Source organism: Dreissena polymorpha, chromosome 9, assembly GCF_020536995.1.
Source record: "Dreissena polymorpha isolate Duluth1 chromosome 9, UMN_Dpol_1.0, whole genome shotgun sequence".
NCBI lineage: Eukaryota > Metazoa > Mollusca > Bivalvia > Myida > Dreissenidae > Dreissena > Dreissena polymorpha.
In genome coordinates this window covers 19,150,802-19,167,093 of record NC_068363.1, presented here as the reverse complement: position 1 = coordinate 19,167,093, position 16,292 = coordinate 19,150,802, and the positions used below count along the sequence as shown (strand labels likewise).

Here is a 16,292-nt window from a genome sequence, read left to right as displayed (position 1 = left end):
ATTGGAGACGTCAATAAAGATAAAGAAATTTTGAAAGCAACAAAGTGCATTAAATTACTTCAATTTAACAGTGAAAAGTTGGAGAACAAGTGTGAACAATACATTTCGTCCCTTAAAGACAGCGAGGAAGATGTTGAACACATCCTCGATGAGGATTATGGAATCTGTGCAAAAGCAACAGGATGTTGTGTGGGATTAGAAGCATACCTAGCAAACATAAGGTGTACTGATGAAAAAGAAGTAAAATCTGAGCAAGAATATTCGAACGTGAATGTAATTAAAAACAAATGCAATCATTCATGTTAGAACAAGGTTCTAGATACCACGAATTTGTAGTCAGGAAAAACAAATACCAACAAGAAATAATTGAAAAACCAACAGAAAACCAATACATGATGATAAAAGAAATGAAAGAAACTGAAGAACATCCAGTAGCTGTAAAGTTATCTAAATTTGAATTACGATCATTTAACAGCGACAAACTAAGATGGTCAGAATTTTGGGACCAGTTTGAGCGTACAATTCACACCAATATGAAATTGTCTGATGTGGAAAAGTTGAGTTATCTAAAAAGCAAACTTCAAGCAGAAGCAAAAGCAGCAATCGAAGGATTAATGCTCAGCAATGACAATTACAAGATCGCTGTGAAAATATTAAAAAAACGCTACGACAACAAGCAGGATATAATTGAAATCCATTACAAGAAGATGATGAACCTTATTCCACCAAGTAGCAAAACTGAGCGTCTAAGACATTTCTTAGACAATATCGAGAAGCATCTGCGAAGTTTGGACGTTTTTCTTGAGAAAACGATCCAGAACATGTTCGTCTTAATGATAAAATCCAATCTTGCAAGATATACGCTCCTTCAACTAGAAATACAGAAAGGTCTAGAAAAAAGTTTTACAGTATAGGAACTCAGGGTACGCCTGCGAACATACATCGTCGCCAATGAAAGAGCAGAGCAGGAAAAAATATAACAACATCGGTAAAGTTCATTTTTCAAAACCTGTCGAGCAATTCAGATCGAGATTGCCAAAATAAATCCCAAAAAGGTGTCTGAAACAGAAACAAAATCTAGCAGATATCTGACAACTGCGCAGGCTCTTGTATCTGCAGACAAAATAGCTCAGTCGAATAATTACTTCGAAAAGTGCAGATATATTACAAACTGTTAATGGTGTGACGAGTGTACAAAGTTCAAAACAATTATGGAGCGACATCAAGTTCTCAAAACCTCATGCCTCAAGTGTTTAAAAACTTGAAACAAGACTAGTGAATGTAAGTAAAACAAGGTTTGTGTACACTGTGGTGAAAAGAACATTCACAGCAAAAGCCTTTGCCCTAAAAGTTCAACATAAGGAAGCCTCGTGAACTTGTTCAATTAGCTGAAGATATAACAATTTGTCATTTGGAAAAACAATATACTTACAAAAGTGTTTACAAAGGAATCAGTTTTAATGCAATCAGCTCAAGTAGTGGTGAGTAATCCTCAAACCTCCGCCAATGCTCAAGTTCGACTCCTTCTTGACTCTGGGTCGCAGCGAATGACTAAAAAACTGGGTAATGATCTTGGATTAGTAAGAGGAGAGGAGCAAGAAATCAAGGTTGTGCCATTTGGAAGCAAAACAGTCAACGTTATCAGAACTCCTACAGCAATGATGAATATCAAATTGAATAATGGACACAACTAAACAATTTTTGCTAACATTGTGCCATACATTACAGGAACAGTTCAAAGAAAGGCTGTAAAACTTACATAATCAGCACATATCAAACATTTGATTTATTCACGTTATATGGCCGACAATATTCCACCCAGTGTGAGTATTCCTCTGTAGAGCTACTGATAGGCATTGATTATTACCTGGACATTGTACTTCCACAAAAAATGGAATTGCAACCGGGTCTGTATCTGCTTAGTTTAATCCTAGGATGGATGCTCACTATAGAACCTGTGAAAGTGAACATTATATCAGCAATATGTAAATTTTAACGGCTGAAGTAGACATAGGTAATACAAGCGCTTTTGCCTCAGTTGATAGTGCTTTGCCAAGAAAGCCAGATCTACAAGCCTTTTGGAAGCTGGAATCAATAGGCGTGACGGATGATAAAAAAATCACTGATGACGAATTTGCAATACAAAAATTCAGAGAAACACTCCGATTTGAAGATAATTGCTATCAGGTTACATGGCCATGGAAAAATGAGCAGCCCAAGCTACCTTTAAATCGAGAATGGGCAATGGGGCGATTAAAATCGCCTCTTGCTAGAATGCGTGACAAACATAAGTTGCTTGAGAAGTATGACGAGGTATTCAAGGACCAGTTACAAATAGAAGTTATCGAACATGTAAATGAGACCCGTGTTCAGTGAATTAAGCACTATTTGCCACACCACGCTGTCATAACTCCACAGAAAACAACAAAAGTACGCGTTGTGTTTGACGCATCAGCAAAAACACATATACGAAAAATCAGCCTCAATGATTGCTTATACAGGGGTCCAGTAATGTTGCATGATCTGTGTAGAATACTTATGAGATTCCGCACACACAACATTGCTGTTGTGGCGGATATGGAAAAGCATTCCTTCAAGTTGGACTTCAACGACATCAGCGCGATGTAACAAGGTTTCTGTGGATCAAAGATTGTTTTAGATCTACTATTGCACCAGACAACATCCAGGAATATCGGTTATGGCGTGTCCCATTTGGTGTTGTATCGAGTCCTTTCCTGCTTGGAGCTACGATAAATTGTGTCACCTAGAAACCTACAAATGATCAGGCTACGAAGATAACAAACGATATATACGTAGATAACCTTGTTTCCGGAGCACACTCTGAAAGCGAAGCTATTAATCTTTACAAGTCTACAAAAGCAATGTCCCAAGATGCCGCAATGAATATTCGTGAATATATGATTATTATAACTATTAACATAAACATATATTAATATATATGCTAGAACAGGAATCGACTATTTAGGTCCACTATATGTGAATGTAGTGATGGTGTGAACAAAGTGTGGATATGGTTATTCACTTGCCTAGTTACTCGAGTAATACATTTAGCAATTTGTCTTCAGAGGAGTTTTTGATGGGACTTCGACGTTTCATAGCATTTCGTGGTACATAGATCGAGATTATCAGCAACAATACTCAACAGTTCAAACTGGCAAGTAAAGGTGTTGAAAGAGCATGGCAGAACACGTTGAAAAGCAACGACATTCAGAACTACGTTTCAGACAAAAGCATCAAATGTAATTTAACTGTAGAATTAGCGCCATTGACTGGCGGTTTCTATGAAAGACTTATTGGACTGGTTAAGTGGAATTTAAGAAAGTGTATCGGTCGAAGATTACTAACAGTGGTTCAAATGCAAACGATCTTAAAATAAATTGATGCTGTAATAAATTATCGACCACTAGTTTACATCGGAGTCGAAATGAACTCGAAAATAACACTCACTCTATGTCATTTTCTAATGTTGAATCCAAACATCGGAATACCGCAAACAAGTTCTGACGCTGACGATGATTATAGCCCACACATATCTTCTGCACAAATACTACTTGGAACATGGAAAAAGGGACGACACATATTGAAATAAATATGGAATCTCTGGAGGGACGATCATATTTCAATAAACGGAATTCAAATCGCCAAATTAAGGAGAAACATGGAAGGGACTTACTACATTTTACATGTGTAAAAACTGGTTGCAAATCAAAGTTCGTCAGAAGGAGTTATGTTTCAAAACATTTAACCAATGTTCATAACATTAGCAAAAAGAAGCCCGGAAACTTGTATCGGATCTCGTTTTGGAGATGGCTGACTCGAACAACAATAGTTCGCAGCCAACAACTCATCTGAATGCTTTTCAAGTAGACGACGCGAACACTAGCGCAATTTCGTTGCGTACACGCCTTCATACAAATTTATATGAAGAAATATCGTCCGGCGAAGAAGAATTAGAACAAACACACAGGCAAACAGTCGGACACAATATACACGCTCTTGATGCGAAGTTCACTCGCCTAGTTACTCGAACTATACATTAAAAACTGATGAGCGATTTGTCTTCAGAGGAGTTTCTGATGGGACTTCGACGTTTCATAGTATTTCATGGTACATAGATCCGAGATTATCAGCGACAATACTCAACAGTTCAAATTTGTATGTAAAGGTATTAAAATAGCATGGAAAAACACGTTAAAAAGCAACGACATTCAGAACTACGTTTCAGACAAAGGCATCAAATGTAAGTTAATTGTAGAATGAGCGCCATTGACTGGCGGTATCTATGAAAGACTTATTGGACTGGTAAAGCGGAGTTTAAGAAAGTGTATCGGTCGAAGATTACTAACAGTGGTTCAAATGCAAACGATCTTTAAAAAATGATGCTGTAATTAATTGTCGACCACTAGTTTACATCGGAGTCGACATTAACTCGAAAATAACACTCACTCCAAGTAATTTTCTCATGTTGAATCCAAACATCGGAATACCGGAAACAACTACTGATGCTGACGATGATTGTAGCCCACAAATATCTTCTACATCAAGACTACTTGGAACATGGAAAAAGGGACGACAAGTATTAAATTCATTCTGGAATATGTGGAGGGACGATCATATTTCAATAAACGGAATTCAAATCGCCATATTAAGGAGAAACATGGAAAGGACTTACTACATTTTACATGTGAAATAACTGGTTGCAAATCAAAGTTCGTCAGAAGGAGTTATGTTTCAAAACATTTTACGTATGTTCATAACATTAGCAAAAAAGAAGCCCGAAAACTTGTATCGGATCTCGTGTTGGAGATAGCTGACACGAGCAACAATAGTTCGCAGCCAATAACTCAACTGAATGCTTTTCAAGTGGACGACGCGAACACTAGCGCAATTTCGTTGCGTACACACATTCATACAAATATCTATGAATAAATATCGTCCGACGAAGAAGAATTTAAACAATTGCACAGGCAAACAGTCGGACACGACATACACGCTCTTGATGCGAAGTTCGAAGCTTGTCTTGACGATGTGTCACAAAACGCGCATGCCGAAGTAGCTCATTCACATATATCTCCGAAACTGCAGTTGCCTGATGTATGGTACTTGATGAGCAAATTATTAACGAAAACATTTCAACACCTACTACAGACAACATTACGCTTGAAGAGATTTACAATCAATCTGATAGAGAACATTTATTTACAGGGGATTATTCTACATATAACACCTCAGACACGGGTAACAGTCCAATAGTGATTAGTGACGTTAGCAGTGACGAAACCGACGATGACGTCATCACGGAAAAGGTTGAATTTATTAACTTAACTTTCAAAACAACAACACAATATAAGAATAGCAAGATAGCGTCTGTCAAACCTACGGCTTCAGTTGCTTACTCGAATGCGTTCAATCCAATGAACAGAAATTTAATGAACGTTTTTGAAGATGTACAAAATGAAATTTCAAGCTATTTTCATGATTTCTCACAGTAAAATGTATAAGGCCTCTTTTAGGTTTATACTAACGTTTCATTATTGAAACAGAGCTAAGGAAAGCTTAGTTTAAAAACAAATTTGTATGTTATGTTGTTTGCTATGGTGAGCAATTTTTAAAAAATGAAAAAAAAAAGGATTTATTGTTTTTATTTCTTTAAGTTTATGACCCGAGTGTCGCGAAATACGCGAAATATTTAACATTGCTAATACAGATATACATGTACGTTTATATGGAGGAGTTTCCACGTGTTTGGACTCTTCCCGCGGAGTTTAGCGGAGCCTCTGCATTGTAGCTCTGGTCGTTTGTCTTCAATTAGGTCAAACATGAGGTTACATTTATATCTTCATGTATTTCATGTTTTCCTTATTCTTGCTGTTTTTCGCATATATTTTAGTAGACAGAGTAATAATAGTATTTATACTCCTGTACGCTTGTCACAATTGGAGTTCATGTTTTCGACTTAAGTTTAAACGTAAGATTAATTTAAAGATTGGATTATCATAAAGTTTGATTAACTATTTCGGCAACTATTTGTGTTCAATATTTAAGTTTCTTGAAATAAAGCTTTATTTGTTGTAAGTGAAAGTGTGTAACCTTGTGAAATATGTTTTTGTTACGGACTCTCGAATAAGAAATAAAATAAATCATAAAATCCAGTGTGGTTTCGATTTGTATGTTAATTCAGTCGCATACGATAAAAATAATCGTCGCCGCACAGTTCATTGCCAGAACATTTTAGGCAACATCGTTGGAACATTATTATCAATGCATACATCTTTATGTCCATCAGTCAATATACGGGAATTAAACAGACGTGTAAGCGACAATTTCTTTGTGATAAGTGTTCATATTCATGAACTTCAAGTATAAGCAGATTTAACATGATCGATACGCTACGTCTTTTAGACGAGTATGAAAGTGATCCTGAATATCAATAAGGCAATGATGAACTGTTCGCCGACAAGAGTAATGACTTAACAGTGCACATTTATGACACAAACAAGGCTTCTAGTTCGCTTTTCACGGATACCTTTGATATTGATAGTGATCGAAACATTGTTTTTAACTAAAATGTCTATAATGAACACTTTGTGATTGACCAAGAAATTGAGCAACTTCAAAAGAATGGCTTTACTGAGAATGATATAGAAAACATGAATGTAAATCGACATGAAGATAGTTATGCAGTGGACTTTATTGCTGAAGACCATCAACACATTCTACATAGCGTAAGTGCCTATGAAGACCGCTTTGTGGCTGAAAAAGAAACAGAATTTATTCGAAGCAATGATAATGAGAATACTATTATCGACAAAGTGAATGTGAATGCTAATAATAATGCCACGTTACTAGCCACCCTGCTAACAGATGACAGCAAATTAGAAGTAGGTGATGCTGCTATGAACCAAACATTTTACAAGAAAACAGTAAACCACGATGAAGAAAATGTACAAGAGATTATATGTCCTTGGCAAAGAATAAAAGGAAGGCTAAAAGACAATCTTGGCAAGAATATACAACTTGGGAAAGGTGTGATTTTACAAAGAAAATCAATTAAATTGAACAAAGATTGCGAAGGGAAGTGCCAATTTAAATGTTTCAAGGTATTTCCGAAAGAATCAGCGGATAAAACAAACAAAGAGTTTGGGTCACTTACTGATGATAAAAAGTATGTTTTCTTTGCAAATACAACTGAAAGACAAAGCACTGACACGAAAAAAACAAAATCCATAAGAAAGTATACATGAACATACTATCTGTTAAAAGACAATGACAAGTTCAGAATGTGTAAAGACGTTTTCTTTGGAGTAATAGGAGTAGATGAATGTAGAGTCAGGAATTTGCATGAACAGATTTCAAAAAGTAAAGGAGATTAGCAGGATATGAGAGGACGTTAAACAACAAAGACAATACCGCAAGTGACAAAGCTTTTATTACAACACTTATACAGTCGTTTCAAAGACGACCGTCGCATTACTGGAGCGCAAACAGCTTAGTTGAATATTTAGATGCTAACTTGTCGTTAAATGCAATGTATGAATTGTACATAGACAAATGCAATGCTGCAGGCTGCACACCATTAAAGAATAGCCAATACAGGAATATATTTAACAAGGAATTTAACATTTCATTCAAAAAACCTAAAAGGGATAGGTGTGATATTTGTGAAATAGAAAATGTGAACACTGAAAGCGTAGAGAATCCGAAATATATTGACCAAATAAAAGATCGTAATGAATCTCACGCAGAACGAGAAAAAGATCGTGTAGAGTCAAGGCGCTCAGTTAATCGCTAAGTTACGGTGTGTTTTGACTTGGAAAATGTCAAAAGGAGTTATGTTTCAAAACATTAAACCAGCGTTTATAACGTTAGCAAAAAAGAAGCCAGGAAACTTGTATCGGATCTCGTTTTGTATATGGCTGACACGAGCAACAATAGTCCGCAGCCAACAACTATTGAGGATGCTGCTTAAATGACTGACACGAACAACAATTGTTCGCAGCCAAAAACTCATCGGAATGCTGTTGAAGTGAAGACGCAAACACTAGCGCAATTTCGTTGCGTACACCCCTTAATACCAATATCTATGAAGACATATCGTCCGACGAAGAAGAATTAGAGCAAACGCACAGGCAAACAGTCAGGCACGATATACACGCTCTTGATGCGAAGTTCAAAGCTTGGCTGGACAATGTGTCACAGAACCCGCATGACGATGTAGCCCATTCACAGATATCTCAGAAACTGCAGTTGCCTGATGTATGGTACTTGATGAGCAAATTATTAACCACAACATTCCAACACCTACTACAGACATCACTACGCTTGAACAGATTTACAATCGATCTGAGCTAGGACATTTATTGACGGGAGATTATTGTAACACCTCAGATTCAGGAAACTGTCCAATAGTGATAAGTGACGATAGCATTGACGAAACCGACGATGACGTCATCACAAAAAAGATTGAATTTATTACAACAAAATATAAGAATAGCCAGATAGCGTCTGTCAACCGTACGGCTTCAGTTGCTTTCTCGGATGCGTTCAATCCAATGAACATAAATTTAATGGACGTTTTTGCAGATGTTCAAAATAAACTTTCAAGCTATGTTCATGATTTCTCATAGTAAAATGTATAAGGCCTCTTTTTGGTTAACAATAACGAATCATTATCGAAACAGTGCTAAGGAAAGCTTAGTTTAAAAACAAATTTGTATGTTATGTTATTTGCTATGGTGAACAATTTTTAAAAAATGAAAAAAGGTATTTTATTGTTTTAATGTCTTTAAAGGGAGATTATACGATTTTTTTTAATTTGTTTGAAATTGTAATATATTGATAAAATATGTTACAATAGCACAAAATAGGGAAGAACAATTATACATTGAAGAAGAATTACATAAAATGAAGCAAAGACAAATGAGCGCCCCGAGCCGATTGTGACAAAGATATTTCGTACGTATTTTCCTTCAATAACCGAAGCATTCGTCTTTTTATTCGGATCAGAGTGAGTGTTCGTGTGTGGTTTGAATATATATCGTTGCAGGAATTTAAAATGAACCGTTAAACTAAATTAAGATTCACATCTTACATGCATGATATACATGCTGGCAAATTCGACTGTACAGACATTTTCGGTTTCAGAATTAAATATCTGGCTTCTTTCGCATTTTTCGACAAATGTTCTTCTTAACTTTTATTTTAATTTATATTGAAATATATGTATAATAAGTTTTTAACACACTTTATATAAATTCATTAATATTTGACAAAATCGTATAATATCGCTTTAAGTTTATGACCCGATTGTCGCGAAATATTGAACATTGTTAATACAGATATACATGTACATTTATATGGCGGAGTTTCCACGTGTTTGGACTCTTCCGGCGGAGTTTAGCGGAGCCTCTGCATTGCAGCTCGGGTCGATTGTCTTCAATTAGGTCAAACATGAGGTTACATTTATATCTTCATGTATTTCATGTTTTCCTTATTCTTGCTGTTTTTCGTGTATATTTTAGTAGACAGATTTATAATAGTATTTATACTCCTGTACGCTTGTCACAATTGGAGTTCATGTTTTCGACCTAAGTTTAAACGTAAGATTAATTTAAAGATTGGATTATCATAAAGTTTGATGAACTATTTCGGCAACTTTTTGTGTTCAATATTTAAGTTTCTTGAAATAAAGCTTTATTTGTTGTAAGTGAAACAGGCTTTAAACTTGTGAAATAGGCTTTTGTTAAGGACTCTCGAATAAGAAATAAAACAAGGGCTGTTTGTAAAACATGCATACCCCCCATATGGGCTGTCAGTTGTAGTGGCAGCCATTGTGTGAATACGTTTTTTGTCACCTTGACCTTTGACCTAGTTACCTGAAAATCAATAGAGTTCATCTGCCAGTCATGATCAATGTACCTATGAAGTTTCATGATCCTAAGCGTAATTATTCTTGAGTTATCATCAGGAAACCATTTAACTGTTTCAAGTCACTGTGACCTTGACCTTTGACCTAGTGACCTGAAAATCAATAGGAGTCATCTGCCAGTCATGATCAATGTACCTATGAAGATTCATGATCCTATGCGTAAGCATTCTTGAGTTATCATCCAGAAAACATTTTACTATTTAAGAGTCACTGTGACCTTTGACCTAGTGACCTGAAAATCAATAGGGGTCATCTGCCAGTCATGATCAATATACCTATGAAGTTTCATGATCATAGGCGTAAGCATTCTTGAGTTATCATCCAGAAATCATTTTGCTGTTTCGAGTCACTATGACCTTGACTTTTGACCTAGTGGCCTGAAAATCAATAGGGGTCATCTGCCAGTCATGATAAATGTTCCTATGAAGGTTCATGACCCTAGACGTAAACATTCTTGAGATATCATCCGGAAACCATTTTTACTGTTTTGAGTTACTGTGACCTTGACCTTTGACCTAGTGATCTGAAAATCAATAGCGTTCATCTGCCAGTCATTATCAATATACCTATAAAGTTTCATGATCCTAGTCCTTAGCATTCTTGGGTTATCATCCGGAAACCATTTTACTATTTCGAGTCACTGTGACCTTGACCTTTGACCTAGTGACCTGAAAATCAATAGGGATCATCTGCCAATGATGATCAATATACCTATGAAGTTTCATGATGCTAGGCCTTAGCGTTCTTGAGTTATCATCCGGAAACCATCTGGTGGACGGACGGACCGACCGACCGACATGTGCAAAACAATAAACCCCCTCTTCTTCGAAGGGGGGCATAATACAATAATAAAACCCAGTGTAGTTTCGATTTGTCTATTAAGTCAGTCGCAGAAACAGTTGATTGTGAGAACATTTAAGCAACATCGTTTCAACATTATTATCATTGCATATATCTTTATGTCCGTCAGTGAATAGAAGGCAATTAAACAGACGTGTAAGCGACATTTTCTTTGAGATAAGTGTTCATATTCATGGACTTCAAGTATGAGCAGATTAAATTTGTTGGATACGCTACGTCTTTTAGACGAGTATGAACGCGATCCTGAAGAGCATTTAGGCAATGATGAACTGTTCGCCGACAAGAGTAATGACTTAACCGTGCACATTTATGACACAAACACGGCTCCTAGTTCGCTTTTCATGGATAACTTTGATATTGATAGTTATTGAAATAGTGTTCTTAACATAAATTTCAATAATGAACACTTTGTAATTGACCAAGACGTTGAGCCACTTCAAAAGAATGTCTTTACTGACAAGGATATCGAAAACGTGAATGTAAATGAACATGAAGAACATTCTGCAGTAAACTTTATTACTGAAGATCATCAAAACATTCTACATACCATAAGCGCTAATGAAGACCGCTTTGTGGCTGAAAAAGACAACTTACTGATTTAGAGCAATGATAATGAGATTAATATTATCGACAAAGAGAATGTGAATGCTGATAATTATGCTACGTTAATAGCCATCATGCTAACAGATGACAGCCAATTAGAAGTAGGTGATGCTGCTATGAACCATGAACACATTTTACCAAAAAACAGTAAAATTGTTCATGAAAACCAGTATGTTGAAGAAATTGTCCAAAAGTTCTGCTGCCCCGGGCATTATGAAATACAGGAAGTTGACAACGTCCATAGTGGCATTGAAAAGTTACTCAAAGTGTCTGAAGTGTACAGTCCAGTTTCCCTATTAGAACCCCGAAGACTGCTCGACGTAAAGCCGATTTCAATATCATTAAAATGACCAAAAAGCACTATAATGACTACCTAAAAGCAACATAGTCATTGAAATTCAGCAATATACCCTTTACAAATGTGAAGTGTTTCCGATATGAAAAACACCGACCTATGGATGTTGACCTGAAACTTTCGTTTTCCGATGTGTCATGCCATACAGTAACTATTTATGGCAGGCCACCGACGAGGAATTTAGTTCCCACAGCTACGTTGCCATAAGCATCCCTGCTCAGAAAACAACCAGTTATTTCTTAATAAAAATATGCGATCTTACCAGTATGTCTGAGTCCAATCGACAATACTACTAATCCAAGAAACTTTTCCTTGAAAATTACAAAGTTACAGACCAAGGTAGAACTAATGATAATCACACGACTGCTAGACAAGAGATGATTGTATAAAGCAACCGATGATCAGCTAACGGGCTTGGTGCTGATAAACGTGTTTTTTGTTTGCTAGGAATTAACTATGCTTAAATTAATTCAAACGTTTTTGTGAACTTTGCGAGTTTTGTTGTGATGTTATTCATCATAAGAAATGATATACTCAATGAAAACACCTTAATTTCTTATGGGTTATTACATGTACGTATTAAACTATACATGCATGTTGGTTTGCAAAGTATTTAAAGTGAACTTTTATATTACGACAAATTTTGCTGAAGTAAACTTGTTCAGGACTGAACAATAACCAGATTTTTAATTTTTCAATTTTCTTTTTCTTCTTAGCATGTTTAATAACTATCTTGAGTGCCTAATGAAGCCAAATGGACGTTGTGATAATAAAGCTTCAGAAGAATAGCATACAGTGTTTTAAAAGAGCTTAAAATGATATTATGTGCATGTTTTACTGTTGAATTCAGCTGAAAAGAATTAACAGGTCAAAAGAGTTAGTTTAAATGTGGTAACTGACCAGTTATCTGCAACTCATCTTGCTACCAGTTGTTTATAAAAAAATATTTATTACATTTGATATTTTACATGACTGTCCCAGGCCGAGCTGAACTGTCTTTTTATTATGATCGGAGTTAGTGTTCGTGTGTCGTATGAATATATATCGTTGAAGGAAATTAAAATGATCCGTAAAAAAAATCGTGTCGTATGAACGAATCTGCACTAAGACTAAGTTTAGACACACATCGTAATGCATGATCAGTTGTCAAACGAAAGTACGGTTGATATTCAAATGCATTATTTTTCTCTTTCCGGGATATTGTTTTGGTATGTTGATGCTGCATTAACAAATATAAGTGTATATGAAGTGAAAACACCAAAAATAAACAACGGTTGCGATAGACATCTATAAACATAGCATATACTGTTAGATGCGCATTATATCACTTTAATTGTTTGTGCATTTAATAAACAAATTAGGAGAAAATACAAATCCTGATGGCAACCCTCTTAGAACGTGCACACACTATTGCACAATATAAACGATATAAATATTGTTTGACATTGTTCGATGTCTTACATTTTAAACCTAACCATGATTCCATGAATGTTTTTTTTTCATTAAATAGAATGGAATCCACCGGAATTGAGACTAGTTTCGGGTACTTCTTACCAAGACATGAGCAATGACACGAAGGCAGACACTGATGAATGTAAGAAAGTTATGTTATCATTCGTGTGTTGATTAGCCAATTAAAGTACAATTCCCATACATCTATCATGGAAAATATGTATTATTACATTTCACATGACCACTATTTGTATTTGGTCCAGTGACAGCAGTATATAACAGGGTAACATTTTTTATGACTGAGTTCATGACTATAGAAATGGTAAATACACATGTTATACTTTTAACAAATTTGACAAGATCCGTCATAGTTGATGAAAATTAAACGTTAACGTACAACGGATCATATGTTATACCGTTTTAAATTCATTATAACATCTGTTTAAGAATAGGAAATTCCTAGTGTTAAGTTTGACATAATTAAACATCGTGGAAAGGTATGTATGTTGAGTAGAACAGATGCTATTAAGTGTTGGTAAACTACGAAAAAAGCTTGATTGCTTTGTAACAATGATTTGTTTTCTTGTCATTCAACAAAACAAATAATCATGACTTGTGCATAGCTGATATTTTTTGCTGGAAAACTATTTAGGGGATCCGAAAATGGTTGTACGAGGATATAACAAAACTCAGTCTGTCGAAAATGCTGTGCACAATGTGTTCTTGTTATAAATCTTGGTATAATGCAAAGTTATTAACCAGTGACCCATTAGTCTTCGGCAATAGTCGAAGGGTGTTTTTGATTTCAGTCAAGTAAAGATTAAGTTGAAGGCACATAACATCAACTGGAACAGAGACACAGCCAATGAATGCTAAGAATAAATTATTTATATGCTTTGAATATATCCTATTTAGTTGTAACGAGGGTAAGAGATATTGGAACGAGGCTGATTTGGAAAGCACCCATACAATTATGCTAAAACTATGCGATTTTACACAATTTGTATGATCAGTGAAACCAAAAAGCTTTCTGTATCGTAAGTTTTCGGAAGCTGACATGACATTCCGTTAATTATCATCTAAAATGTATTTGCTTTTTCATAAGATTATGTATATATTCAAGTTCATCAAATTGTTTCCCAGCCATTTAGAAAATTGTCGAAAAGGTTATTGAACTGGGATTTCAACCCACAATAAGTAGGCTTCTACATTTTGTTATGATATCTATTACAGTTATAGACATTAAATACGATGATAAAAGTTACAAAACAAACATTAAGTATCATATATATATATATATATATATATATATATATATATATATATATATATATATATATATATATATAAATAAGTATCGATATTATACGGATTAGAGTGCCTGGTTAATAAATTTGTATTATACAGAAAACAAATATCTATTTGTAACAAAGATTCCAATTCCATTTTGCGGGAACCAGCTTCTCAAATTTTGCTGTCACAACTTCTATTGATTTCAACAATTCTACGGTTAAACTTGTAAATAAATATCACGCGCTGTCTTGGAAATGACTTAATCGAAAGAAATAATTATATGGTGACCTGTCGGTTGCATATTGAATACAACATTATTTTAACGCTTAAATACGAAGACTCACTTGGTACCTTGAAAAAAAATAACCGTTTTTGCGTCCAATAAAGTTGGGTGCAACATATAGTACAAGATTTTACTTGTCCAAAAACATTTGGTGCTAACGCACCCAACGCACCCCCCTGGCTACGGGTATGTCAGAAATCGACCCTCTTCTTTATCCGGCGTTTTGCAATATAGATTAAATAATGAAAGTACCAGTTTATGTCGTTGCGATCACCCTTTACCATCGCGAGTCGTTTAAGACAGTGCCTCATAATATCAAAATATCGTTTGACAATTATCGATATCTTACATTTAGACCTTTCCCTGCTTCTACGAGTGGTTTTTGTTTCAATAAAGAGTTGTGGTATCGCGATGTTTTGTATGCACATCGATTTATCTGCTGCAAGTTTGACGAACAGGGGGTTTTACTTGTAAGAACGTATCTTTGAAACGTTGGTTGAAATAGTGTGTAAACATGTATCCGATTATCGATATGGTCCTAAGATAACGCTGTAAAAAATGTCAACTTTCAAACAAAAAACAATTTTCAAAATTTACGGTTTGTAGTCCGCGAAAAGCATTAATGATACCATTGGCTTTGCAAAGATAGTAAAAAGAAGTAAAAAAGGTGTGAACGTTTGCATTCAATTAATGGCGCAATACACAGATACGCCAATTTGCATTCAGCTCAATCATAAATATGTTCGAAATTTAAATATCTTACAGACAGACAGACAGACAGACGGACGGACGGACGGACGGACGGACGGACGGACGGACAGACCAGACCAGACCAGACCCGACCGACCGACCAACCGACCGACCGACTGACTTATGTGTTTTAAATTCATGAGACGATATACTATTTATTTACTTCCGATTGTGAAGATAATTGCAGTGTCGCCGGGAGTGTGACAACAGTTAAGAAGACTAGTGTATTTTGGGATCGCGTCCATAAAAAAATTCGACTATGGTACCCTTTTTGAAAATATGAAGAAAAATGCGAGATATATGGACTTTCTATTTCTATTAAATCTTACTATTGATAGAAATATGATTAAGACACGTTCATACGATATATATAATATAAACGGGACGACTTTAATTTAGTCCAACTTGTTGACGCTCTCAAATATTAAGCTACTTTTTATATTGGTAATATTTGGAGCGTCCAACCTGGCTGGCATTTAAAATATGTTGGACTGTTTTCCTTCTTTGCCTATATTGTGCGCAACATTCAAGCCCCGATATAAGACACTTAATATCAACGGATTGCAATAACATTTACATATCTGTGTAGATAATTCATTTCTCGATAATGTTTCCCAAAAAAGTTATGTAATGACACTTTGAATTTTGCACGCCTGAGCAATTTAAATCCAACCACTATTCAATTTTTCAATATCTCTCGATTCGCTCGCTGTGTAGATATAAATCGATAACACAACCTCGATGTA

The 16,292-nt window shown here is 35.4% G+C and overlaps 1 protein-coding gene across 4 annotated transcripts in view; it reads left to right on the top strand.

The window, feature by feature from the left end:
- LOC127846465 (uncharacterized) overlaps positions 1-16,292 on the top strand; it is an 86,213-nt gene that overhangs the window by 45,860 nt on the left and 24,061 nt on the right. For all 4 annotated transcript variants that reach the window (XR_008033515.1, XM_052377719.1, XM_052377718.1 and 1 more), the window contains one exon: positions 13,279-13,362. Coding sequence is in view for 3 of the 4 variants with exons in the window: in XM_052377719.1 (XP_052233679.1) it covers positions 13,279-13,362 (84 nt within the window). In the remaining variant the exon portion in view is untranslated. The remainder of the gene's footprint in view (positions 1-13,278; positions 13,363-16,292) is intronic.